The sequence below is a fragment of the Sceloporus undulatus genome, chromosome 2 (genome assembly GCF_019175285.1).
Source record: "Sceloporus undulatus isolate JIND9_A2432 ecotype Alabama chromosome 2, SceUnd_v1.1, whole genome shotgun sequence".
Taxonomy (NCBI): domain Eukaryota; kingdom Metazoa; phylum Chordata; class Lepidosauria; order Squamata; family Phrynosomatidae; genus Sceloporus; species Sceloporus undulatus.
In genome coordinates, this window is record NC_056523.1 from 17648427 (window position 1) to 17676385 (window position 27959).

The window sequence follows — 27959 nt, forward strand, 5'->3', positions numbered from 1 at the left end:
AAGAGCCAACTTTTGAGAAGAAGAAATAGTAGTAGTAGAAGCAGCAGCCTGGCCATCTCTGGTGCCCTTGCCTTCTCTCTTTGGGGTCCCTCCTGAGCCTCTTCCCCCTTGCTTTCTGAGCAGGGCCTTCCAAGGGCCCAGGACTGTCGAGGGTCCCCTCCTTGAGGCCCTTGACCTTCTCCATCCTGAGTGCCCCCCTTCTTCTCCCCATGGCGGGGCATTTGGGCCGGGGAGGGGAGCTGGGTCCCCCGGGGGGGTACCCCTTCTCTGCCCAGAGCCGCCTCAGCGCCCCTCACCCAGAGGCGGGGGCAGCGGGGGGCTTCTTGCCGGACCCCTACAGCGCCGGGGTGACTGCCGGCCAGGCCTTTGGCTTCAACCCCGGGGGTCTGGCGGAGGCCCCGGGGGGCGAGCTGCCCCGGAGCTTCTGCCCCTTCCCCACCGGGGGGGAGCCCTGGCCCTTCCCCGGAGGGGGCCCCCTGGGGCCCTCCTATGGCCTCCCCCAGCCGGGCCAGGCCTTGGCCAGGGCAGAGGTCAAGCTGGAGCCCGACTACCAGCCCCAGCTCTACGGGCCCCAGCAGCGCTACTACCTGCCCCCCGCCGCCCCGGCCAGGGCCAGCCCCGACGACGCCGGAGGGGCCTCCTCCTCCTCCTCGCCCCGGGGACCCCAGCCCCCCTGCAGCCCTGCCGCCAGCCAGCAGCCCCCCGAAGGAGCCAGCCCTTCCAGCAGCGCCAGCCCCCGCAGCCAGGGCAGCCAGAGCCCCGCCGAGGAGCCCCCGGCCCCCGGAGGAGAAGGCCAAGAGGGCAGCGCAGAGGAGGAGGTAAGCCCAGGGTGGGGGGGTCCTCCTTTGGTAGGACGCGTCCTCCAAAGCGTCCTCCATTGGGGACTTGCCCTAAGAAGCATGCATTTACACTTCTATGACTGTTTCGAGCCTTTCTTTGGCCGTGGCCGGCTTGCCGGACGCGTACTCATTTCCCCCGGACGCGTCCTCCAAAGTGTCCTCCATTTGGGGCCCGGCTTAACCGCATGCATTTACGTTTCTATAGAGTGTTTCGACCCACTGGGCCATGACCGGGCACGCCCTCCTTTTCCAGGACGCGTCCTCCAAAGTGCCTTCCGTTTGGGGCCTGGTTTCAGGAAGCATAGGCTCAGCATGCCTTGACCTTGCTAGGAGGGCTATGGAGCTTGTCTTTGGCCATGGCCAGCCTTTTTCTAGAATGCCCCCCCCCCTTTGTCTTGAATGTCCTCTTTTTCCAGGACACACCCTCAGTTTTAAACTGTTGCACGTTTAAATTAATGTGTTTTGAGTGACTTGGTGACTTGTTCTTGCTCCCTGCCTCCATCCATGAGGGGTGGGCAAGACAGGATTTATTATTATTATTATTATTATTATTATTATTATTATTATTTCTTCCTCCTCCTCTTCTAAATTATTAATTTATTCCTTCTTCATCAGGTAAGACAGACACATTTTAAAACAGGCCACATTCAACATATTACTATACAAGAGTAAGCCTAGTGTGTAGCGGTTTGAGCCTTGGACTGTGACTCTGGAGACCAGGGTTCGAATCCATGTAAACACACTGGGTTTACCTTGGGCAAGTCACACTCTCTCAGCCTCAAAGGATGGCCATGGCCAAAAAAAACCCTGAAGAAACTTGCCAAGAAAACCCCATGATAGGGTTCACCTTAGGGGTGTCATGAAGGCACACAATGAAAACAGTACTTGAGTTAAATCTGTTGCAATATCTATATCTACCTACCAGGGATGGATGGATGGATAGATAGATAGATTATGGGCCCAAACAGACAGGCCAAAATAAAGCTGCTTCGGGCCATTTTGGAGGTATGCTGTTTAAATGAAGCATGCATCCTAAGATGCCAGAAGCTGTGCCAAGTGAGGCTTTGGTGCGGCTTCTGGCCTCTTAGGATGCATGCTTCATTTAAACAGAACACTTCCAAAGTGCCCATAGATATATATTGCAACATATTAACACAAGTATTTCTTGGGCCTCCCTGTTCATGGACTGCAACCCATGTTTTCATGCCATAATGCCCCTTGTTAGTCCTCAAGATAAAGCAAGGAGAGCCCTACAGGACTCAAAGACCTTGGCTTATTAGTCTGGAAAACCAGTTTGCAATGGGATTATTCAGCTTCTATTATAGAGGTTGGTAGCTTGGGCTTTTGTAGACTTAAGCCTGTATCCACATGCATCTGAGGAAGTAGGCTCAAGTCTACCAAAGCTCATGCTACCAACTTCTGTGTTTCTATTACTGTAATCTCAAAGGGCCTGCAAGATCCCTTGGCATACTCACCCCAACAGAGGATCTGTAAGTGCTAAAATGCCTTCTGGCCAGGGAATACACACTTACTGTTTCTAGTGAGGATGCCCACTGATGCCCTTATGCCCTATGAATATGTAGAAGGGATGTTCCCCTTATACTTATGTAAAACCTGTGGATTCTGCCTTATCTGTTTGGTTTCAAGCCTACTGATAAGGTATCTGGCTCTGGCAATCTTTGGAGTAGCGCAAGGTTGAAAAAGGGATGTTTGGTTTATACCCGGGAGACCTGAGTTCAGATCTGTCCCCCAGAACAAGGGAATTTGCATGGCCATGGGTTGCCAGTCAGGAAGGGTAAAACAGGACAAATAGTGATCAGAGTCCTAGGTTATTTGAGACACAACCAGAACATACAGAGCTACCTTGCTGAGGAGTGTATAAGGCTCTTTAAAGTCAATATACTGCCTTCAACTTGAGCTAGCCATATTCCTCACTACTGACTATTCCTCACCTTTGACTATGATGGCTGGGGCTGCTGGGAGTTGCAGCTCAGTTATATCTGGAGGGAGGGATGCGTGATTCCCACCCCTGGGCTACAGTGACTAGAGAATCTGCAATTAGTGTCAACAAAGTCCATGAGCACTTTTCTTATTAAATATGTTAGAGGATAAGGATGAAAGGTTGTGTGGCAAGATCATCCTTTATGCACTAACAACTGCCAGGTTTCTCCATGCTTAGTTTTGGAAGGTAGATAAGAAACTGGTAATAGAGGACAGGCTAACAAAGCTTTATGATGTAATGCAACTGGATTTACTATGGAAGAAAGTACCTGTAAACTCGGACCAAAATGTGGGACTGAAAAAAGATTGGGAGGAAATTCTGCTTTTTGTTTTCTGGTGTCTAGTTGTGGTGTAATCCTATAATGTATGTGGGGTTTCAGGAATGAGGATTTGTAATTGTCGCTGGCTGTTAGTATCTTCATTTTGGCTGTTAGTATCTTCATTTTATTTCGCCCTGCCCTTCTCAGAGATTACATTTCTTCAGATCTTCCATTCCCTGTGTGTGTGTGTGTGTGTGTGTGTGTGCGCACACACACACACACACACATTTATATATATATATATATTCCAGCAAGTCTGGATGAAGTAGATTTTCCTATGACTTTGTGAAGTAATTTTTTAGTCTTTGAGGTGCCACAAGATTCAGCTCTGGGTGTATCCACACTGCAGAATTAAAGCTGTTTGATGCCACTTTAATTTCCATGATTGTAATGTACATAATCCTGGGCTTTGTAGTTTGATGAAGTATTGAGCCTGGTCTGTCCAAGAGTTTCCAAACTACAAAGCCCAGGATTCTTCTTTGATATATATTAGCTTATAATAATTTTCATTATATTTTTCAAATGTCTTTGTTCCCAAATTTTATTCCATTCATTTTCACAAAACTTACATCCTGATTCTTCTTCTCATGTCTCTTTCCAAATATTTTGGTATATTTCTTTACTTTTATTCTCCATTAATATTTTATACATTTTGCTAGTTATTCCTTTTATACTTTAATTTTCCTCTAGTTCTTTTCCTTTGTGAATTATTTGTTCAAATTGAGTATATTTTTTCTTTTCTATATTCTTTTTCTTCCAATTTTTGAACCATTGTTCTATTTGCATATAATGAAACCATGACATTTTTATTCCCCTAAGTTTCTCTTTTATATTTTCTCTTCCTATTTTTAATTCTATCCATTTTGTATTTTATCTATCTTCCTTTCCTTTAATTCCTTATCTAACAAATTTCTTAATTTTGGGGAGAATTACTTTACCATTATTATTGGTACTATCAATGAATTTTCATTCAACAATTCTTTTTTATATTTATTCCATATTTCTACTATATTTTTCATAAGTGGGTTTTCAATTTCTTTAATTTCTTTCCTGCTAAATTCTTTAAAGAAAATATTCCCTATTTTCATATGTATTTCTTCTTTTCCTGTTTCTAACCAGTCCAGATCTGATATACCTAACATACTTTCTATTACATATCTTAATTGATTGGCCACATAATATCCCTTTATATTAGGGAGGCCTAACCCTCCCTTTCCCTGGGATCTATACCAAAACTAGTTCTTTTTCCTCCATTACAATATAGGTTTATTAATTGTTGCCACTTATTTAATTCAGCTTCTGATATTTTTAGTGCTATCATTCTGAATAATTTTTTTTAATTTTGGTAAGGTTTTCATTTTAACTAGTGCTATTCTTCCAAACCATGATAGTTTGATTTCTTTATGTTCTACCAGTTTTTTCCCAACTGTAAGCTACTCCCTGTCTTTCTCTATTTTTACTTGTACAGGTTATCTGTAAAATGATAATGACTGAAAAGAAATTATGGCAGCTTCCTAATGTTAATGTGGCACCTTGTGTGTCTGTTACCCTGTGTTTTGCCTGTTCCTTACATTCATGACACGTGCCTTATTTTCTTTTATTACCTGCCTCTTTTGTAATTATGATTTACAGCATCACTGGTTTGCAATACACTTTTTGCAGATTAATTGGCAACATTTTAAAAAGGGAGTAGTACTTACAGGTTTCAAGTCTGCATAGTAGGAGAAGAGAGAAGCAGGAGAGAGAAGTTGGGTGAGAGATTAAGCAAGGGTAATCAGAAATTTTTAAGGTCTTATGTAACAGTTATTATTTCTGATCACTTTGTTTGCTTTGGGTCACTTTGGAGGTATGCTGTTTAAATGATGCATGCATCCCAAAAGTCCAGAAGCCACACCAAAGCCATGCTCCAGTCCTAAGGCTGCAGCAACTAGTATTCAATAGTAGTCCACTTTCCATATATGTAGGCTTTACCTGGCTATCGTAGTGAAGAAACAGATCATCTTTCACTCAGTTGTCAAATCCCTCTTTCAAGCCATCTAACTCAGCAGTTCTTGCTATATTCTTTGACAGCAAATCCAAAAGGTTTAATTATAATTGCACATCTGAGCATGGAAGAGTTTACCTTCCAAGATCAGACGTGATCCACTTTTCTCATATCAGTTCTTTCCAAAAGGAAAAAAAGAAGAAGACATAGCTGTCAGGTAGCTGGAGTGCCCTTAACCCATTCCTTCAGTGTTATCTCCTGCTTATCTCTTTCTCTTTCATTCTGAGAACAGTACATGAGTAGTCTTATGGGAGTTCAATGCTAAGTCTCCTGGGGTTCCTGAACATTATCTCATGGTATGGAGAAGCAAGAATTGTGGTGCAGGTCTGCAAGTTCTGCATGTGTATGTCCAGGGAAGGAGAATTGAAGCTGTGGTGATAACATGTGAATCCATCTTGGCTTTAGCAGCCTTCTATAATTTCTTTGAAAATTCCCGTTTTGCAAGCATTCTTTGCTTAGATCTAAGAGAGTATTGTGGTGAAGGTGAGTTCATGTTCACTTGGGTGTTTTATCTCTCAAACTGGACCCAAGGTGGGTTACAAAAGATACCTAAAAGCAGCAACTGTAAAATAATACAATCCTAAAACACAACTAAAAACATCAATTAATATAACAAGTTAAAAATATAAAACCATTACAAACATACAAGAATAAGCAGGGTACAGTTAGATATTAAGATTGCTTAAAGATAAAAGTGTTTGCCTGCTAGCCAAAGGAGAGCAGGGAGGGGGCCAGCCTACATAGCTTCCCATGGAAGGAGGGAGTGGGTTGGAGCCTCTGCTGAGAAGGCTCTCACTCATGTTCTCACCAAGGCCAAGATAGGATTGGGAGATAGGTCAAGCATCAAGGACTGCTACCTTGATGTTTGACCTCTCATGCTGACACATCCCCTGAGGAATGTCACTGATGCTGCTGAATCTTGCTTTTGAAAATGTGACTGGAGAAATCTAACGCTGTGACATTTGTAAAATGAGTGAGGTGCCACAAGACTGTTGTGCTGTTCTTTCAGTGGGAGCAGAGGAGAAAGATCTGGGCAACTACAGATGGGGAGTTGGCTGCCGTAGCTATATAAAGGAGCTGATAAGCCATTCGTAAGCAACCCTTTTGTAGCATCAGCTCCAAGTCTTTTAATTTGGCAGGAACAATCCCTATTACAGTAATCTACTTTTTCAGTAACTTAAACTGTCTCAGTTCCTCTTGTCTTCTTCCACATCCCCCTTTGTTGTACCTTACTTCAGTTGCTGCATACTGACTTGAAAGTGCAAAAGGAGTCTGTACTCAGTCATTTCTTCAAGGAGTAGAGTTGGGGAAGAAACAGAATCTTGCCTTTCCCACTAGGCTCACACAGAAGAAAACAGCCGCAGCCTTTTCTAGCTTGGGTGTTCTTCCTCATTAGTAACGTTTGCCATCTCGACTCCATTCTGATCTTTGGCCATACATGCCCCACTTTTTATCTGTGGAAGGTTGTAGGTAATTGGTGGGAGATTTGATTTCTAGTAGTCTGCAAGGCTTTATTTTCCTGCCAGATTAAATTTATTACAAACTTCAGGTTTGTCAGATTTACTCCTGGGTGCATTAAAAAAAAAGTGAATTCCAAGGTTAACCTAGTGGAGTCAGATACAAAACATACACCCATAGAACTGAAGACCAAGTCCCTTTGAGCACATTCTGAGCTTGCCGAAAAATTGGTTTTCAGCGCTCAGAACTGAACCAAGACGTTTGACACAAAATCATACTCCTGGTTAACTCAAATGTTTCTTCATTACAGCACCCCAATTTAGGTGGCAAAAGACACTCTGTTGTCACTTGTTAAACCACTGTAAGTAAGGAACTCTTGCAAATCACCCTGATATTTGCTAAAACTTCTTCATCTGCCACGTGTCCACTCCTCCAGTGTTAGTGAATCTTGAGAACATCATGATGATAATATTTTTTGATTTCAGAAAATCATCTGACAGTGTTCCCCTTTGCTTAGCAAACTGATTAAATGCAGGTTCAATTGACTTAACTGCAGGTTAGAAGACAGTATTCAGAGGAGCTCATAAGGGCTTGCCCACAGATTCCAAGGAAGCTCTGAATTTGGGGACCGCAGGGCTCTATCCTGGGGTTCTCAGTTGTTGTGTGTCTTCAAGTTGTTTCTGACTTATGGCAACCTTAAAGTGAACCTGCCAGTGCTCTTCACCATTTGCATTGGTCACTTAAATGTAGGAAAGGAGGAAATCCTTGTCAAATTTGTGGGTTTCACAAAATGTGGGTGTTGACACAGACCTCAAAAGACAGCGCTAACATTCAAAATGACCTCGAGTCTAAAAAAGTAACTTTCCAAAGCATTCTGAAGCAGAAAAATTGAATGGTGTTATGATTAGAGAAGGGGGACATAAATGCACAGATACAATGTGAGGTCTAGCTGGCTTGACACTGGTAGATATGAATAGCTTCTCAGGACTAGTCTTTCAGAAACCTAAATCAAGTGTGGTTTTAGTGTAGCATTTAGCAAGAAAGACAAATGCAGTTTTTGACTTGTGCAAACCATAGATTTTTAGGTTGAGGTTCCACAGGATTTTGTATCTGATCTGGAGTACTGTGTCCTTTTCTGGGTGGCACACTTTAAAAAGAATATAGTGGGGCTAAACTCAGAGGAGAACAGTAAAGATGTTTTCATTGGCACAGAAATACAGTAGTATCTTGAGAAGACTGAAAGTTGAAAGAAATGGATGTGTGGTCACAAGAAGAAAAGAGTCCTATCACTCTTCAGGAACCTAAAGTGTAGTCACATGAAAGAGGACAAAGACTTATTCTCTGCTGCCCTAAGGGCAGGACTAGATCTCATGATGTAAAGTTTCTAGGAGGGCAGGTTTTGCTCAAAAGATTAGAAGGAACATGTTGAGACTTTTCTCTGCTGCTCTGGAGGGCAGGATAAGGATTACATCTGACGGGTTTAAAGATTTCCCCAAAAACCCAAGACCTGTGTATTAGAGACATTATGGTTGATCCACAGCCAGATGGCACATTTTCTCTTTGACAGATGTGTGCATTTCTGCATCCTTTTCTTTCTCACGAGAATCTGTAGATTAGATATATGTGTACTAATTTATTTAAGCATGAGTGTGCCCCATTTTCCAGTTTCAGGAGTGGGAATCCTGTGGCTCTCCAGATGTCATTGGACCATAGCTACCATTATCAATGTTGATAATTTTCAGTGTTAATAATTCTGGGTTTTAGTTGTTACTGTGTGCCTCCAAATCATTTTTGACGTATGGTGACCCTAAGGCAAACCTATCATAGAGTTTTCTTGGCAGGTGTCTTCAGACCAGAAGCAAATGCATAGTTTGAGAATGTGCTCAGAGGCGCCTTGTTCTGTAATCCTGTGTCTTGCCTTCCTAAACTGTTGGGGAAACTTTCCAATGGCCCTGGTTTGAGGACTGCACAGTCTTGGTAAGAAACAAAATAAATCCTGGTTGGACAGCCTCAAATCTACCTGCCACCATTCTAGGTAAAAGTTTAAAGCAACTTCAGGTATCCACTTTGAGTCTGTGTCTAAACTGCAGACTTCATGACCACAACACTTGTCCCAGTTTTTGGTTTTTCCTATTTTCTTTCCCCATTTCATTTTGTTCTGTCTAGCTATCCCAATGAATTATTGGTCAGGAGAAATTCAAAGTTTGCACATTCTTGTGATATTTGGTCATGGTTAGATTCCCCGCTTGGTAATGGAAACCTGCTGGGTGACCTCGAAAGAGTCACACCCTCTCAGCCCCAGAATACCCCATGATAGTTTCGCCTTAGGGTCACCATAAGTTGAAACTACTTGAAGGCACACAATAACAACAAAGTCCAGTACAGGCACAGTTACCTTTTTTTCTAAGTTCGAAGAGATCTAGTATCTTTTTCAAATGCAAAAAGGGTCTGGGATAAGAACAAAAGAGGGCAATGAGAATCAGACCCCAGGCTTGCCCAAGGAAGCGAAGCTATCACCACAGAAGTTTCAAGGTTGTGCAATAAAAAAGAGGACATTTTAAAGAGGCATTTTCTGAAAGCTTTCTTGAGCAGTGGATTCCTCTGTTTGAATTTCAGACATGAATCTCCTTCTCAATCTAACCCACCCCATTCTGTCCCTGATACCTTGGTATCAGAAGCAGATCCTTGTAATCAGAAAGAACAGAGGACTGAGTTTTCTCTTCTAGTGCTTGATCATTTGAGGGTGTTATTAAGTGGTAAGGCTTCAATCTGTCTGCAAGCATTCTCTGTTCATTCTCCAATATGTGGAGGAGGTGGCAATACTTTTTCCCCACCAAGCCACCTTGAATGCCATGGGGGAGGGGGGAGAGGCGAGATATAAATCAAATAAAATGAATAAATAAAACACATAAACAGGGGGAAATGGATGTGGAGAAACTGGAGTGTGTCCAAAGGAGGGCGACTAAAATGGTGAAGGGTCTGGAAACCATGCCCTATGAGAAAAGACTTAGGGAGCTGGGGATGTTTAGCCTGGAGAAGAGAAGGTTAAGGAGTGATATGATAGTCCTGTTTAAATACTTGAAGGGATGTCATATTGAGGAGGGAGCTGACTTGTTTTCTGCTGCTTCAGAGACTAGGACCCAGAGCAATGGATGCAAGCTACAAAAAAGAGATTCCACGTAAACATTAGGAGGAACTTCCTAACAGTAAGGACAGTGGAACACATTCCTTTGGAGTGGAGTGGAGTCTCCTTCCTTAGAGGTCTTTAAGCAGAGGCTGGATGGCCATCTGTCGGGGATGCTTTGATTGAGATTTCCTGCATGGTAGAGGGTTGGACTATAGCCTTTCAAAGAAATTAATTTATAAAGTAAGGCTAGCAAAAGGAGGTATAAAAGAAGACCTTTTTTTATATCACGTGGGCTGCATCAACACTGCAGCATTAATGCAGTTTGACATTGCTTTAAGTACCATAGCTCAATGCTGTGGAAACCTTGGATTTGTAATTTTGTGAGCTATTAAGCTTTCTCTGTCAAAGAGCAATGGTGCCACAAGAAGCTACAAATCCCAGGATTCCATTGGATGGCACCATGGCAGTTAAAGTGGTGTCAAACCGCATTAATGCTGCAATATGGCAGCAGCTGTGGAAGCCACTTGCTACTTTTATGTGTCAAAGTAATGGTGAATTTAAACCCCTGAACGACCAAGTTAAAGTTTGGGTTAATAATTAGATAAATGTGACTATGATAACATCTAAAGGAGTAGGATGGAAATTGCAGATAAGAGGTTTGACAGAGTAGTATCTCTATTATGTACTAAGGGGTGGGAAGGGGTGGATTGTTGTCAACAAAAGGGAGGAAATTGTAATACTACTGTTAAATATCAATAATATGATTTTTAAAAATTAAACAAGTAGTAAAAACAACAACAGCAGACTTTGTTAGCACTGGCAGGGGAACTGAACCATAGTAGTTAATTCTGTCAACCTGTGTGCAGTCATTTCAGAGTCTGAAAGATTGCAAATCTGATCCAAATTTTGCCTCCTCTTCTCCCCATAACCACCTTGCACCATCTACCATGTGTCCTAGTGGTTTGAGGGCCACTGTCTGGGAAAATGTGGGGTTGACATTGCTGGAGGGTATGGAGAGGAGAGCGGTAAAACTCACCCTCCCCGAAGCAGCTTCCAGTAGTTGGAATCATCTCTGTGGACTGGAAGTGCTCATCATGTTCTGGAAGAGAACTTGGGATCCAATCCATTGCTTTTAGCAGAGATTGGCAAAGTTAGTCTTTTGAACTACAATTCCAGGATCCCTCAGCCAGAACACTGGCTGGAGGATTGTAGGCATTGTGGTCCCAAGAAGTTACATTTCCCAGCTTTGTCTTTACAGATAGGAGGGCTTACTTCAGCTTCATCTCAAGGATGAACTAAGTCTGAAATAGGAGCTTTTTGTAGCATTCAGATCGGTATTCATGCATTTTCAAGACAGTGTTAGCAAACATTTCCAAGCTGGACCCTGAAGTATATTAGGTTGTTTGACATTTTTGCTCCTTGAGGTGGAACAGAAAATTAGAGTCTTGACTTTATGCAGGAGGAGCCAACTACTTAAGGCCAGCTAAAACATTTTGGCATCAGAGACAGTGAATCCTACAAGCTGGAAAATTACCACCACCAGAGCAATTAAAGAACAATTTGTTGCCCTTTTCCTGACACTTGAAATCATCTGCCTGAGGCCTCTGTCTCAATGCTTAATTGCTGTCCTGCCCTGCCCTGTCCTGTGATCAATATGATACCAGAGGGTACAATTACAACACTCTTGAACTTGTATAATTGTATTTTCAGATTGAAGAATCAAAGCTATTGTTTTTCCCCCCACTGCCAGCAAATGTTAAAACTTTGCCTTTCAATCACCTGGGACATCTCCACACTACAAAGCTATGATTCCACTTGAACTGCCATATTTCCATCCTATGGAATCATGGGATATGCAGTTTAGGAGGAGGACATTCAGCATTCTCAGTCAAGGAGCTCTAGTGCCCCACCAAATGGCAAACCCCAGGGTATCACAGGACACAGCCTTGGTAGTCAAAATGGACAATCTCCTCCTTGTTTCCCTTCCCTATGATTTGGATAATGTCTTGCCTGATTAAGATCTTGAAGGCTTGCACACATTTTTATACCTTTTTGTAACCAATCAAGGTCTTATTCAAATATAGATTTTGGGGGGAAACCGCAGTGGTAAATTGCAAGAGGGTTTCTCCCTTCAATTTTTAACCACCATTGAGGAATGTGCTACCCAACTTACCTGCTGAAAGGTCCCCTGATGTCGACCACAACAAGCTCCACAGCTGGAGCATGTCAAGAGGAGTTTGACCAAAATGGTGAAGGGTCTAGAAACCATGCCTTATGACAAGAGACTTAGGGAGGTGCGTATGTTTAGTTTGGGAAGAGAAGATTAAGAGGTGATATGCCTGCCTTGTTTAAATATTTGAAGGGGTGTCAATATTGAGGATGGAGCAAACTTGTTTTCTGCTGCTCCAGAGAACAGGACACGGAGCAGTGGATTTAAACTTCAGGAAAAGAGATTGCACCCAAAAATTAGGAAGAACTTCCTGACAGAAAGAGCTGTTGGAACATACTGCCTTGGAGTGTGGTGGAGTCTCCTTCTTTGGAGATTTTTAAACAGAGGCTGAATGGCCATCTCTCAGGAGTACTTTGATTGTGAGTACCTGCATGGCATGGGTTGAGTTGGACTGGATGTCCCTGTGGTCTCTTCCAGTTCTGTGATTCTATAATTCTAAGTATTGAATTACCTCAGGATGGGAATAGTGAACACTGTCTTCAAGTTGTTTCCAGTTTATAGTGACTCTAAGGCAAACCTACCATGGGGTTTTCTTGGCAAGATTTAGAAGTGGGTTTACCTTTTGTCTCCTTGTGAAACTGAGAGTGTGACTTGCCCAAGGCAACCCCTGAGGCATGTTTAGGACAGTGGTGTGTTCTAGACTTTAGGCTTGATTTGTATGAAGTTTTTGTCTGGCAGTTGTTTTGTGTCCTTGGTTGGCACATCCATCATAGAACATCCTTGGCTCTCTGTGGCTGCATGTCTTAATTAAAAGCTTTGGCCATGCAGGCAAAGTAACAAGCAATCTATGTGACATTTTAAAAGACTGGTGAATTTATTGTCTTATAAACTTTTGTGGACCAGAGCCCATCTGGTGATGTCGTCTCTAAGGCCCTTTACTATTATGAAAAACTGGTTGGCCAACATCTGAAAGTCTCTGAGGTTTTCCAGGGCTCCAGGGAATGCAGGTTCACAATACACAAAATATCATGTATCCTTAGATTACATAAACCTTACCTTCTCCATCTTCCCTAGAAGATAATGAGATGCATATGGTGCTCTGCATTACAACTAGTCCGCATGTACCTATGAGCTCCTGTCAGTAGTCCCAGCTCCTGCCAATCTAGCAATCTGAAAGCATGTGAAAATGCAAGTAGATAAATAGGTACCACTTCAGTGCTCTTTGTCTTAGTAACAGAGATGAGCACCATCCCTACTGTCAGACATGACTTTACAACCTTGTCAAAGGGGAATACCTTTACTTTACCTTTACAAATCCCTATAATAGTCTCACCATAAATCAGAGTCGACTTGGAGACACATAACAATAATGGATGTGGTGTCATAATTTCTAGGAACAAGATTTTTTCAAGAAAGAAAAATCAGAAATATTTAAAAGAATACTGTATTAAGTGTTTAATTTAAAAAAAACCAGTACACAAAGACCTGCATTTCTGGTGGCTCCTTCTCCACCTGCCTCACACCATTTTAAAGAAAAAATCCTTTTTTGAGTAGGAAATGGTTAAGCTCTCTGATGGGCCATCTGTCTGGGACAGGATCATCCCAGTTACCTTTAACTGAAGGTAACTTGGTAGGCTTGCCAAAGGCAAAAACAACAAAAGGCACTTGTTTGCCCGTTTCCTTATCAGGGATGATTTCATGGCAATCTGCAGAGAGCAATAGAGGTTGTGTATTTGCAGGATGGCATTAGTCTGCAGGAAAGATCTAACAGATTAGAACTGTGACAGTTCAAGGGAAGCATGGAGCGGATTTGTCTATGGAGTTTTCAAGCTTTGTGAAGTCGAAGGCCAGCATCCATAGTTTTTTTGTGGGTTTTTCGGTCTATGTGGCCATGTTCTAGAAGAGTTTCTTCCTGACGTTTCAGCAGAATCTGTGGCTGGCATCTTCAGAGAATGCTCTCTTCCAGGTCAGCATTGTCTGAAGATGCCAGCCGCAGATGCTGGCGAAACATCAGGAAGAAACTCTACTAGAACATGGCCACATAGCCCTAAAAACCCATAAAAAGCGTTTCAAGCTTGGTAATTGTTAAAGATTTTGTTGTTGTTATGTGCTTCAGGATGTATGGCAACCCTATCATAAAATTGGAAGAGACCACAAAGGCAATCCAGTCCAATCCCATTCTGTCTTGCAGGAACTCACAATCAAAGTCTCACACCCCCCCCCCAAAGATGGCCATCCAGCCTCTGTTTAAAGACATCCAAAGAAGGAGACTCCAACACTCTCTCAGAAAGTGGGTTCCACTGTTGAACAGCTCTTACTGTCATGAGTTTCCTCCTAATGTTTGGGTGGAATCTCTTTTCCTGCAGCTTGCATACATTGCTTCATGTCCTAGGCTCTGGAGATGTAGAAAACAAGTTTGTTCCTTGTTCCATATGACACCCCTTCAAATACTTAAACAGACTTATCATATCACCTCTTACCTACCCTGATCAGTTGTGGCTTTCAAGGACAAGGACGATCAATCTGTGTGAGGGGAGGCAGCCCAGACCTAATACTGTAGCAGCTATGATGTAGCCTTTATAGTATGTGGAGAGATTTTGTAGCACCGTTGAGACTAACTGAAAGAAAGAAGTTGGCAGAATGAGCTTTAGTAGACTTAATTCCTCAGATGAATATAGTATTTAGGAGTAGTTAGTAGTGACTTTGTCCATCGAATGAGTGCTATTCAAAGTAGGGGTCCATGGACTGGGGCCAGAGCTGCTAGTCCTTAAAAAGTTTCCAGGAAAGAAAGAAACAATTGTAGCTAATGGTGCCAAGCATGGTACCTGTCCCTGGCACAGTGAGAGAAAATTGCTTAAATCCAATATCAGATAGCTTGAGACTCACTGTTCCAGATGACATTGTTATCTACTAGTTTTAGATCCGGTCTGTATGGGGGAGAGCACCATTTTGAGTTTCCACAGATTGGAAATGGAGAGAAGAGGGATACCATATTTGTGTAGACTGCATATAAGCCCTAATTTCCTTTCTTTTCTGATCTTACTTTATTTTCCCAGTTTGGGTGGTTGCTAGACTAAGCTTAATCTGTGCAGAAAGTCATAGATAAGTGATTTTTCAAACCACATTTTGGAAAATATCTATGTAATGCTGACTGGGCAACTTACATATTTCTGTCTCAGCTTTCATCCAGTTTAGGACTTCAGGCAGCTTATAACACAACCCATTTTTAAATGATTTTTAGTCTTTTCTTTAAGGACTGAATTAGTTTCAGGCTTCAATGTACAAAAAGAATCCTAAAGACAATGCAATGACCCAAAAATGCAGAACAGAATATTGAGTGAATATTTCTTGTCCAAGAAAACCATATGAAATGCATGGGGTTGCCATAAGACGGGTGACTTGGAAATGCATACACATATGCAAGTTATAACAAAATCAAATATAATCAAATATGAGGTATTTCAGTGATTTACGCTGGCTTCTGTCACCACAATATATTACTAAAACACCTTGTGTTTGTTTGTTTTGACTTGCCTGTTGCATCACCAGTGTACTGATTTACAAAAAGAGATTTCTAATCTGCAGAAACTATTTATAGTAGCTGACCAGTGGCTAAACTAATCATAATCTGGTTTTTACTGTCAGAATACTTATCTTATCATTTGGCTAATAAAATGCAAATAGTTGGCAACCTAAGGAGGAGTTAAGTGGGACGAAAGGAGTAATGGCTTGGGGTTATGGATGTCTGAGGTGTGAGAGAAAGCTATATAAATTGCCTGGCTCCCTGGGAAAGGGAAGAAATAAGTGGTGTGGGATGTTATTGGTGTGTCTTCTCTACAGAGAAACTGGACTTTTTTCATAAACCTATCTTTTCCTCTATTTTGCCCTCCTTAGGAGAACACATCCTCTGCAGAAATGGAACAATTTGCCAAGGAGCTGAAGCACAAAAGGATCACGCTGGGCTTCACCCAGGCAGATGTGGGAATGGCCCTGGGATTGTTGTATGGTGGGTATAACAAAGGGGAGCTTGGAAATGCTGAGGGTTTTTTGCTTTTTTGGGGTGGGGGTGGTGGTAGCAGTCACATCATGTCTGACAGAATTTGAGCTGTGATTTGGATGGTCCAAACCTGACAAGCTTATCTCATTACTAATAAACCCAGGGGAGATTTTAGCCAGATTTTTGCCTGGATGCAATCAGGAGGTGGCAACGACGGCGGCAAAATCTCTGTGTTAAACCCGGCTGCATCCTGAATTTGAATATAATTAGGAAGAGGTAAAGCGGGTTTATTAGTAATGCGATAATCTCCTAACTCACTGGATAATTCTGCAGTTTTCGGCACTGCAGACAGAATTAATGCAATTTGACGCTGCTTTAATTTCCATGTCTTAATGCTGGGATTTGTAGTTGCCTGGAACCCCATAAAACTGCTTCACAAAAATCACCCTAAAACCCAAATCCAGGTTGTGTCTATACTCCAGAAATAATGCAGTTTGAGACCATTTTAATTTTCATGTCTCACTGCTGTGGAATTGAAGAATTTGTAGTTTTGTAAACTATTTAGCCTTTTCTCTCAGAGAGCTCTGCTACGGCCACAAACTACAAATCCCAGAATCCCATAGCATTGGAATTCTTGATGCATGCCTGTGTGTTTCTGTGTCATTGCATAACATACCCTCCAACTGTCCCAATCTGGCAGTGACAGTCTTAATTAATCCTCTGTTGTCCCACTTTTTCAGCTAAGTCTCAGTGTCTCTCCTCCTCCCTTTGTCCTCAGCTTACTTCAGTTGCTGCAAACTGAGTACAAAGTATAAAGTGCAAAAGCAATTTACACTAATTAACTCAGCAGAAGGGAGTGAAGAGGAGCCGCTGGAATCTTGCTCTTCCCAGTCGGTTTTGTTGGATTTCATAAAATCAGAGTTAGAAGAGACCACATTGAATCAAAGAGTTGGAAGGCAGCACATAGAATCATAGAGTTTTAACATAAATATTCTAATTTGCAAAGTAGTATACATTTAGAAAACAAAGATACAAAGAGGAAAAAAATAAGTGAAAAAAGAAAAGAAAAAAAAAATACATTAAACTAATACAAATATAGAGATCTGACCTCCCTCTCAATCCAAACCGTAATGCAAAGAAAAGTATAAGAAAAAAATAAAATTTAAAAAATCCCATTTTATCAAATGTTCACTTTAAACACATGAAACTATGCATATGGAAATACACGTAGGCTGTGCATATGATATTGTAATTTAAAGGTCTAATTTTAATTTTGTTCGCTGTTTTATGTGACAACTATTGCCATGACATTCAGTGATACATGGGAATTCATTTGTAAACTTTTTAAATTACACGGTCATCATCTTTACACAACCCTAAATAAAATTCATTTCCGCTAACCTCTATGGCTGCATTTCTCTTGTCTGATTAAATTTGCCCTTTCTTGGGAATCATATGTCCTGATTTGGACTTCTAGCTGTTCTGTTCAAATACAAAAGATCTTCATGGAGTAACCATTTCCAATTTTTAACTTATTATTTCCTTTTAAAAAAAGAGGCTTCTTGCAGTGAGGTGGCTAATATTATCTTATGACAAAGTATTTGTTTATACTTTGAATTCAGCATGTGCTTTGACTTTATCATACAAAATATAAAATAACCATTTCCAAAATTTAACCTATTCTTTCCTTTTAAAAAATGCCTTCTTGCAGTGAGGTGGCTATTATCTTACAAAAAAGTCTTTGTTTATATTTATACCAACCTTGTAGGAGAGACTTTCTAATACAGTGATTTTTAAAAATTCAGCATGTACTTTGACTTTATCATACAAATGTAGCATAGTCTGCAGAAATAATCCAGTTTGACACCATTTTGACTGTCATGGCTCCATGCTATGGAATTCTGGGAACTGTAGTTTTGTGAGACATTTAGCCTTCTCTGTCAGAGAGCTCTGGTGCCACAACAAACTGCAGATCCCACAATTCCATAGCATTGAGCCATGGCAGTTAAAGTGGTGTCAAACTGGATTATTTCTGCAGTGCGGATGTAGCCATAGTTATAACAACCAAATGTAACAGCCAAATTTTAAATAAGGGCCTTCAAGTTCCAAATAACCAAGAATGTTTATCAGTTATCTTCAGCTTTTGTATTAAAATTATCTGTCTGATCAACACCTTTTTGGTTGATTAACTATACTGACTGATTAAATTTTGTAACTCTAAATTGTTTGTAGAGTATCGCATGCTGATTACCTGCTTAATTTAATCTTTTGCTCTAGTATTTGTATAGGGAATGGAGATAAAAGGATATACTTCTGTATTTGCTGATTTGGGAGCATACGTATTTGGGGGAATATGAACAGAACTGGAAAGCAGTTAGTAGGAGTTAAACTTAGATAACTCCCCAGTTTTACAATTATTAGACTGGAATTATAAAACAAAAGAAATGGGTACAGTGGCCTATTGCCCCCAGTGATTCTCTAGTTAGGACTGAGGCCTTTCTGTTTCACACTTGCCAGATTCCTGTCTCACAATCCCAACCTAATTCTTGCCCCTTCCCTGCCACCCCCTTTTCTTCTTCCTGCAGGGAAGATGTTCAGTCAGACCACCATCTGCCGCTTTGAAGCTTTGCAGCTCAGCTTGAAGAACATGTGCAAGCTGAAGCCACTTCTCCAGCGTTGGCTGCAGGAAGCTGACAACAATCAGAACTTGCAGGAGGTGAAGTCCTGGGATGGGGAGGAGTATAACTTCCATTCCCTGGAATCAAGTATTCATGTATTTGTGTGTGCCTTCAACGTGCCTGTTGACTTCTGGTGACCCCATGAATGTCATAGGATTTTCTTAGGCAAGGAGTATTCAGAGGTGGTTTTGCCAGTTCCTTCCCTTGAAATACAGCCTACAGCACCTGATAGTCATTGTGTAGAAAGTGGAATTTGGGGAGGTGTTGCTTGTCACACAAACAGGAAAAAAGCAACACTTGCTGAAATCCCCTCTTTTTACACAACCATTAAAGGAACAGGAGTCCTCTCAAGTTCTTAGTCTGGCAACACTGCATGCGCGTGCCTTCAAGTTGCCTCTTGATTTAAGACGGTTCCATGAATTGGTTTTCTTAGGCAAAGAATACTCCGTTCCTTCTTTTGAAATATAGCCGACAGCGGTACCTAGTATTCGTTGGCAGTCTCCCATCCAAGTGCTAACCAGGGCTGACCATGCTGAGCTTCTAAGATCAGATAGGATCTGGTAACTTCAGGGTATGTAGGTTCCCAAATGTTATTTATTTAATGTATAAACTACCCTTCAGTAACACACATCTCCTGAGACTCGTGTAATAGTTTGCAAATAAGTGGCAGTCAAAAAACAAAACAGATAGCAGTAAATTGCCAAAGCCCTAATGAGAAAATTAAACACCAGGAAGCTTTAGGAGGTTGGAGAGATTAGGGTAAAGACAAAGTGTGATGGATCCCCTTTCCAAGGCTGGGCCTGTAGTTTCAACCCTTGCACTCTGTCCTTATCCCCTTGTCCCTCTTAATACTTTCCTGGATTGGGTACTGTGTGGGGCAGTGGCTGTGTTGTTTTGGAGAGTTCACAGTGGTAAGCATAACTAGACTCTCCACAAATTCATAGGCACAGATGAAAGCAGTTGTTAAAAAATAAGCAGAAGTTTATTAAGACACATTTAGATACTGTAATACATTAAATCCTAAAGTACTCAGTCATTGATAGCTCCCCCAAACCATAGTCAGTTCTTTCTTCTGGCTGACTGTCCTGTCTCTGTTATCATCTTCTCTCTATCTTTGTAATCTTTCCCCTGATTCTACCTGTCTCCACAATCTTTCCCCTATTCCTATACCTTGGCTCTCAGCAGTCTTTCCCTTGCCAGTCTATACCATCTTTTCTGTCTCTCTCAGCAATTTTTCCCTGCCTCTGACCCATCTTTTCCCCTGTCTCTCTGCAGTCTTTCTCCTATCACTATACCATCATTTTTTCCTGTCTCTGAATTCTGTCCCCTGTCTCTAAACCATCTTTTCCCTGTCTCTCTGCAATCTTTTCCCTGTCTCTAAATCATCATTTCCCTGGAGCTTATCACTCAGAATTTTAAACCAGTTTCAGCCTCCTGGGTTGGAGCCAGGACACAGGATGGAAGCGAGGATTATCACATACTAAATCACCTCTGAATTGCTGGCCGCCATCAGCCCGGGTCCCTGCCAGGTCCAAGCTGTGCTCTGCCAGCACTTTTAGAAGTCAGAAAGCTTTCCAACTTCTAAAAAGTGCTGGCAGAATGCGTCTGGGACCCAGGCTGATGGTGGCTGGCAGTTCAGCGGTGATTTAGTGGGCGATAATCCCCGCCTCCATCTCGCATCCCGGCTCCGCCCTGGAATGCTGGAGCCAGTTTAAAATGCTAAGTGATACGCTCCCTTGTCTCTCTGCAGTCTTTTTCCTGTCTCCATATCATGATTTCCCTCTCTCCCTCTGTCAATGGTAACCCTCCATTTTGTATCATTGGGCTGTGCTTGGCTGGTACCACCAGCCAGGCTTGCCCAGCTTCTACCTTCATAGGGAGCAATCTGGATTAACATGGTTAACATGTACTAAAGATTTGTCATAGGAAGCTGCTGTTATATACTGAATGGGATCCCTGATCCAGCTACTCTGCCTTGCTAACAGAGTTTGCCAAGGTTTCAGGAAGAATTTACCTGGCCACCTCCCATCCAACTGTGGGTATACCTCCAATAACAAAACAGGTGTGTTCCAGGGCATTACTACTTTAACACAAACAGAAATAACATGGAAAGGGTACCACATAAAAGAAGAGCAGTTCAAGAGGATTTAGCAAACAGTTTATCCCAAACTAACAAGATGGACATATCAAATGAAACACCCTTGCATAAGTCAATTAAAACATGTTGAATCTTCTAGAGATCACTTGAAAACTTCATCCAAAATGTAACCAGGGATTTTCCCCCTTTCTTTCGCTAGCCTCCACTTTTCTTATGATTTTCATTTTGGTGGCCAGACTTATAAATGTGTGCGTTTGTTTTTAACGTGTTGGGGGAAGCTGGTGAGTCTGGCTTGTCTGCTGTCTCAGTTTCTCTCTATATTGCTGTTCACTGATGGGATTTTCACTAAGGGATTTGGGCAGCCGATGCAATTTACTTTGCCTCTTGTAGACAGGCACACAGCTACAGTAGGAGTGACTAGAGCAGAATCCTATTCCTTCCCAGCTCAAGTGTTATTGCCTTGTTTATTGCATTGTCAGGATTATATGGTGTTGGGTCAAACCCAATAGAATATTGAGTCAAACTTTGCATTTGCTAAGGCAGAAATTAAAATGTATGAGCTTCCTTAATTTAAAATTAAACTCTGTTAAGTCACTTCCCTTTGTAATTCAAAAATCTCCATTAACACATTTTTAAAGAATACATTATTTCTATTCTCTGGGAGTGAATAAACAGAATTGGTGAAAGAGGTAGAGAAAGTGCATTAACTCCAATATCTAGAAAGGGTTTTGTTTTGTTTTAGGTGAAAAAGGGGGAAATAGAGAAAAAAGTCTATAGAATACAGGCTGAGTCTCCCTTACTGGAAATTCTTGGGACCAGAGGTGTTTGGGATTTTGGCTTTTTTTGGATTTTGGAATACCTGCATTTGCATATATGTACATAATGAGATGAGAGCCAGCATGGCATAGTGGGTTGGGTGTTGGTTAATGACTTTGGAGACCAGGGTTTAATTCCCACCTCAGCCATGAAACCCAGAGTGACCACATGCTCTCAGCCTCAGGGGAAGGCAATGGTAAACCTCCTCTAAACAAATCTTGTTAAGAAAAAGCCATGATAGTTTTGCTTTAGGGTCACCATAAGTCGGAAACAACTGAAAGACACACAATTCAACATGCGCATAGCTTGAAGATGGGACCCAAGTCTAAACATAAAATTCATTTGTTTCATATACATTTTATACACGTAATCTGATGGTAATTTTATACAATATTTTTTAAATTCCTTTTATTTTGTTAAAACAACAATCACAATTTAGAATTCACAATACATGACAAATATTATATACACAAACTACAAATTTAACAAAAGTCAAATGACAATTCATAACGTAAATCACTACACAAACCTCCCTAATCCCCACACACTACACACCATCCACAATTACTATATATCTAACACTCAGCGATACACAAACTGACTACAATTAACTGACAAAAAACTGGTAATTTTATACAATGTTTTTAATAACTTTTTTTGAATGAAACAAAGTTTGTGTAGATTGAATCATCAGAAAGCAAAAGTGTCACTATCTTGGCTAGCCATGAAAAAAGATTTGGTTTTTTGGATTATTTCTGATTTTGGAATCCCAAATAAGAGAGACTCAACCTGTATAAAACTTTAGAGAAGACACTTTTGGAAACAGTAAGCGTTCAGGGTGGTGTTGCTTGTTGGCCAAAGGAATAGCAGAATATGCTTTGGGATCATTTGAAGTGTCTCAGGATCCATTACAAAGACCTGAAATTATTAGTGAGACTTCTGCTGCCTCCTTGTGGCTGCTGTGAACAGCAAAGCTGGCAAAGTCTTTCCCTAAACTGGTGCCCTCACTTTTGCTTGGATAGGGAAGGGTGGTACATCTATTGGGTTCAAAGATGCATATGAGCACACCCAACTGGCACTTTCCCCCAGGAGCCCAAATGGGAATCAGAAATTTGTACATTTCTCAGCTTGTGATGCAGTCTGCCCAACAGAAGAAACATTTGAAATACATACAACAAGAAAGGGATAAACAAAATATCCACAAACACATTTTAGGCAATAGGAGGAAAAGTGTAAACTTGAGAAATGCACACAAATGCACACCAGTATCTGCCTGTATGGGTAGAGGAGGAGAAACTCTCATTTGATGAGTCAGAAAAAGGAGCTTGAGGTGGAGATCGAAGAAGTTTGACTAGCTCAGGTTTGATGGCATGTAGAGAGATCTTGTAGCACCCTTGAGACTAACTGAAAGAAAGAAGGTGGCAGCATGAGCTTTTGGAGATTCCAGTCTACTTTCTCAGGAGCTCATGTTGCCAACTTCTTTTTTCAGTTAGTCTCAGAGGTTCTGCAAGATCTGTCTACATACTGATTCTACATACTAACACAGCTATATCTCAGGCTTGATAGGTTTGCACACCACCAGTTATGGACTGTGACTCCCATGAACCCCAGACAACTTTACCAGTGAAAGGGTTGTATAGTCCCATACAATACAACTTGTATTGTCCAATAGAACTATAGTACAATGCAACTATAAGGTAGGAAGCTATGCCTGGCTAATAATGGGGGGGCACTGTATGATGTGATGTTCTGATAGCATCACCCAACATGGGTTTCCTCTCTGTGCAGCAGCTATGCACCATGGAGTCGGCCATGATCCAGGCTCGGAAGCGCAAACGTACCAGCATAGAGAACACCGTGCGAGGTGCCCTTGAAGCGTACTTCCGACGCTGCTCCAAACCCACCCTCCAGCAGATGGTTCAGATTGCTGATGAACTTGGCTTGGAGAAAGATGTGAGTGACCCCATCTTCCTCCATCTCCCCAGGCAGCACTGCCTACACACACAGACACACACACAGACACAGACACAGACACACACACACACAACACCCTTGCCACTTCTCAAAGCAGATTTTGCATAGCTGTGACAGGTTTAATAATCAAGACAAACAGGAATTGTGTTTTTCATCTCTATTCTACACAGATGATTGCTGTAGACAATTTGATCTGTGTGGCAGCAAATTTCTGGTTTTAAGAATCTTGACTCCACGTTTGCTTTGATTTCTTTGTATCAACATAGGTCTCAGTTGTCTCAGGATGAAGACAAAGTCCTAGTGTTATCTTTCTAAGGTCATCCAACCATATTGCCCTGTTGACATTTTATAAAATGTCCTCTTTTAAATCAGCCCTGATGATGCTGGTGTACCTTCAAGTTGTTTCTAACTTAATCACAGGGCTTTCTTGCCAAGACTTCTTCAGGAGAGGTTTGCCATTGCTTTGCTCTAAGGCTGAGAGGGTGTGACTTGCCCAAAGTCTGTCAGCGCAACTGCTGGGGTCCAACAACCACTGTCAGCAACTCAAATGAGTTCTGGGGTTAAATCAGACCCTTGGAGCAGAGCTGGCAAATTTCCAGAAGCCGAAGCGTGGCTCCAAAGTCCAAGTTGGGATGACAGCAACTGGATGTCTTCCAGGAACTGCAGCAATGCAGGAACCTCCGGGGACACACAGCAAACTGATGTTATAGCTTCTTCTGATAAACCACCAGAGAAACTAAGTCTCCCAAAGTGCTCTTTATTCACAGTGCTATTATACAAAACTAGATCTCTAAAACTCCAAACCAGGGGTAGGCAACCTGCGGCCCGCGGGCCGGATGCGGCCCGGCGAGGCCTTGGGACCGGCCCCAGCCCGGTCCTGCCGCAGATTGCCGCTGGGGCCTTTAGCTTCTCGCACGCAGGAGCAAGGGGGGCAATTGTCTATAGATGCCTCAGAAACATGCATTTATATTAACATTTTTTTTTAAAAAAAAATCAATTTTTTTTGCGTGTCCTCCACTTTTTTTAAAAAAAGTGTCCACCATTTGAAAATGTTGTCCTACATTTGTCCTGGTTTATTTATTTATTTAAATTTTTAAAAAATTATTTAATTATTTTTTTGGCTTCGGCCCCCCCCAGTTGTCTGAGGGACAGCAACCCGGCCCCCGGCTCAAAAAGGTTGCCTACCCCTGCTCCAAACCATACCAATCCAACTCCTTCTACAAACCCACACCACACCCTTGCAACCCCTCCAGACCATATGGTCTCTCAAACCCAGTGAGTTCAGGTGTGTAGCCATGTCATGTGTCTCCTGTGCAATCTAGACACATGGTTTCATCATCCATGGCTACGTGCACTTGGGCATTGAAGTGTCCTTGAGCCAATGAGCTTCAGCTGTGCTGATCAACCATGCCACTCTGCTGAATGCTCATGGCCAAACACACACACATCAAGCATTTCCCTGTGTGCTGTGTTTTAACCCTTCAAATCCATGACAAAGTCACCCCTGGGTTTCCATGGCTGAGTGGAGATTTGAACCCTCGGCTCTCAGAGTCCTGGTCTGACACTCAAAACACTACACCATGCTGGCCCTCTGAAGTAATGTGCAGTGCCTAATGATAAAATGATAGCTGGCAAATGCAAAGTCCCTGTTATTCCTGTTTTGAAGATGGGAACTGAGGTTGAGGGAGCAGTGGCTTCCTCAGGCTAGCCAGTGGGCATCTCCAGATGCAGGGATTCCAAAAACTGGAGGCACTTTGTATCACAGACACCCTGGCACTGGTGCAAAGCCCTCACCCTTTAGAAAGGGGTTTGCAGAATTCTCTTGGGGCTGGGATGGATCCTGAAATGGGGAACTGAAGGTAACACAGAATGCTGCATATTTGGCACCCAACACTAGGGACTGAGATAAAGGAGATTGCTTTGACAATAATGTATGTCTCCCCTCTTTTTTTTCCTTGTTTCCTTTTTTCCTTACCCTTGCTTATGTAGGTTGTCCGTGTCTGGTTCTGTAATCGTCGCCAGAAGGGCAAGCGCAACACCGGACCTGGCCCTCGGGATGAATGTGATGCTTTTGCTGCCCATGGCTCACTCCAGGGTCCATCCCTGGGCCTTGGCCCAGCTCATCACCAACTGGCCCCACCACCTCAGGGCTTCAGTGCCCCTTTTGCTGCCTTCTATCTGCCTGCATTACATGAGGGGGACCACTTTGTCCCAGCCACCTCTGGCTCTGCAGTTATGGGCCACCCCATGCATTCTAGCTGAAGAGCTCTGTTAACAAGCCCCTCCCTCTGAAAGGTCAAGGAAGAGGTACTCCAGCCACTTTTTAAAGGAATGGGGATAACCTTGATGAGGGGAAGGAGCAGGGGCTATTGGGTCTCTCGGGTCTCTCTTTTTAAATATAAATCAGGGATGTGGGTCTTCTTCAGGATAATCAGCCTCACTTTTATTTAGATATAAAGATGTGTTATCATGATTTTAAATTGATTTCTCATTAAGTTCCCAAAGTGAAAGATGCTTCATGAAGTTGCAGCCATTTTAAAAATATCTATCAGCTTTTAATTTTCTTAGAGCCCTTGGCATGTGTGGTCCACCCTTACATTAACATTTATATAAATTAATGAAAAATGAATCCAAATATGGCCCTTCTCTACCGTGGTCTTTGCCCTCCTCTCAAAAAATGAAAGAATCTATCGTTTTAAAGAGTGGGGATATAATGTGCCTTAGATTCAGCCAACCTTCCCCAGTCAGGCACTCTCCAGATGTGTTGGACTACAATTCCCTTGCTAACTTGGTGGTGATGGGAGTTGTAATCAAACACACCTGGCAGGTATCAGGTTGTGGGAGGCTGTTATGCACTCAAAAGTAACACTCACTGAAATCAGTAGGGCTCAGAAATGCTTTGCAGTCCTTACTAGACGCAAAATGCATGCAGATACACAAAACCAGACTGCTTTGAGTTTGTAGCTCAATGGTTCCAAACCTTTGGTCCTCTGTGTTTTGGACTTCAGCTCCCAGAGGCCTCAGCTAACTTGGCCAACAGTTAGGAATTATGGGAGCTAAAGTCCAAACCATCTGGAAGATCAAGGTTGGGAACCAATTGCTTCAGACTGCTTCTCTGTGAAACAAAAATTATCAGCCCATATAAACTTAAGTTAGAGCTTCCCTCCCTCCTGCCTGCCTGATATTCCACATTATGCAGGCAGAGCATCACATTCTGTCTGTGCAGCTTTGGTGGGTAATCACCTCTGCCTCTTCTGTTGAAGGAAGCTTCTAAGTGCCAGATTGTGCCTCAATGGCCATTTAGTGGGAGAAGTGTGTAGGGTTTATGTGTGTGGATCTGACCAGTGTCTGGATGCAATTCTGAAGGTGGGAGGGGAAAAACTGTGTGCAGCGGTGGTGGGGTGTGTGTGGATATCATGTAAGGAAGTACTGAATGCCTCCTTGTGCAACTAACATAAAAGCACCTGTGCTGCCTAACCCCAGAGTATGCAAGTGTGTGCTACCAACAAGATCTGTGTGTAGAGAAACCTATTCAGGAAATATACAGAAGTGTTCCAGGGTTAGATTTGAGAACGTGTGAACTAAAGTGATAGTAGGACTTCACCCATTTTTCATTGGTTATCTTGCCTTGAAGTTTTGTCTATCTCACTCATTTGTGAGGTTTTAAAAGCAGTGACTGGGGGAATATTGTGTCTCTGAGAAGTAACACCTCCAGAATTTTAAAAATCTTTAAAACCTTGACTGTTCCTCAGAATAGCTTTTATTCCAGATCAGGGATGGGGCATCTCTGGTCATCCAGAAGATGTTGGCTTCATACTTCTAGACATCAGACCCAGCTAGCTTGGCCAGTTGTCAGGGATAACAGGGGTTCTGGTCCAACATTGTGGAGATCCACAGGTTTTGTTACCCTTGTTGTATATATGCTGACTTTCTCTCTTGAACCACACGGAAACAGATATACAAAGTCAGTTTTAAAATCCAGTGTGTGTTGTTTGTGGAGAGATGGAAGCAGGATTATGGGTTTGTGTTGTCTCCTCTCCCGTGTCTTGAAAATTCAAAATTTGGGGCTGTAACATATCTGTAGCCCCTCCTAAATTGTGTGATGCAAGATATTTATATAGCACCTTCCCCCATGGGTTTAGCATGATATTTGAACTTTCCCTTTCCCTTGCTGTGTTGAAACGACCCTTTTAAGAAAAAAGAAAACTGAAAAGGAGCAATTTAAGATCTTCTCCTTCTTTCCTTCCTTCCCTCCTTTCCTATTTTTTTTTCTTTGCCCTTTTCTGTTAACTATTTGCTTTGGTGTGGGAGAAGAATTGTGTGGGTTTTTTAGTTTTTGAACGATAGCCACTTGATATCTGTACTTATGTTTTATAATGTGCTCCTGGCACTCATAATTTTTTGCATGACATGTTTTGATCAGAGACCCTTAATAAA

At 42.2% G+C, this 27959-nt stretch overlaps 1 protein-coding gene across 1 annotated transcript; it reads left to right on the plus strand.

The window, feature by feature from the left end:
- Window positions 1-209: 209 nt before the first annotated feature.
- Window positions 210-27959, plus strand: LOC121920281 (POU domain, class 5, transcription factor 1-like). Its single transcript, XM_042447410.1, has 5 exons — window positions 210-818; window positions 15854-15965; window positions 18542-18672; window positions 23337-23501; window positions 25512-27959. The coding sequence occupies exons 1-5, from the start codon at window positions 210-212 to the stop codon at window positions 25782-25784; spliced, it is 1290 nt and encodes a 429-aa protein (XP_042303344.1). The 3' UTR covers window positions 25785-27959.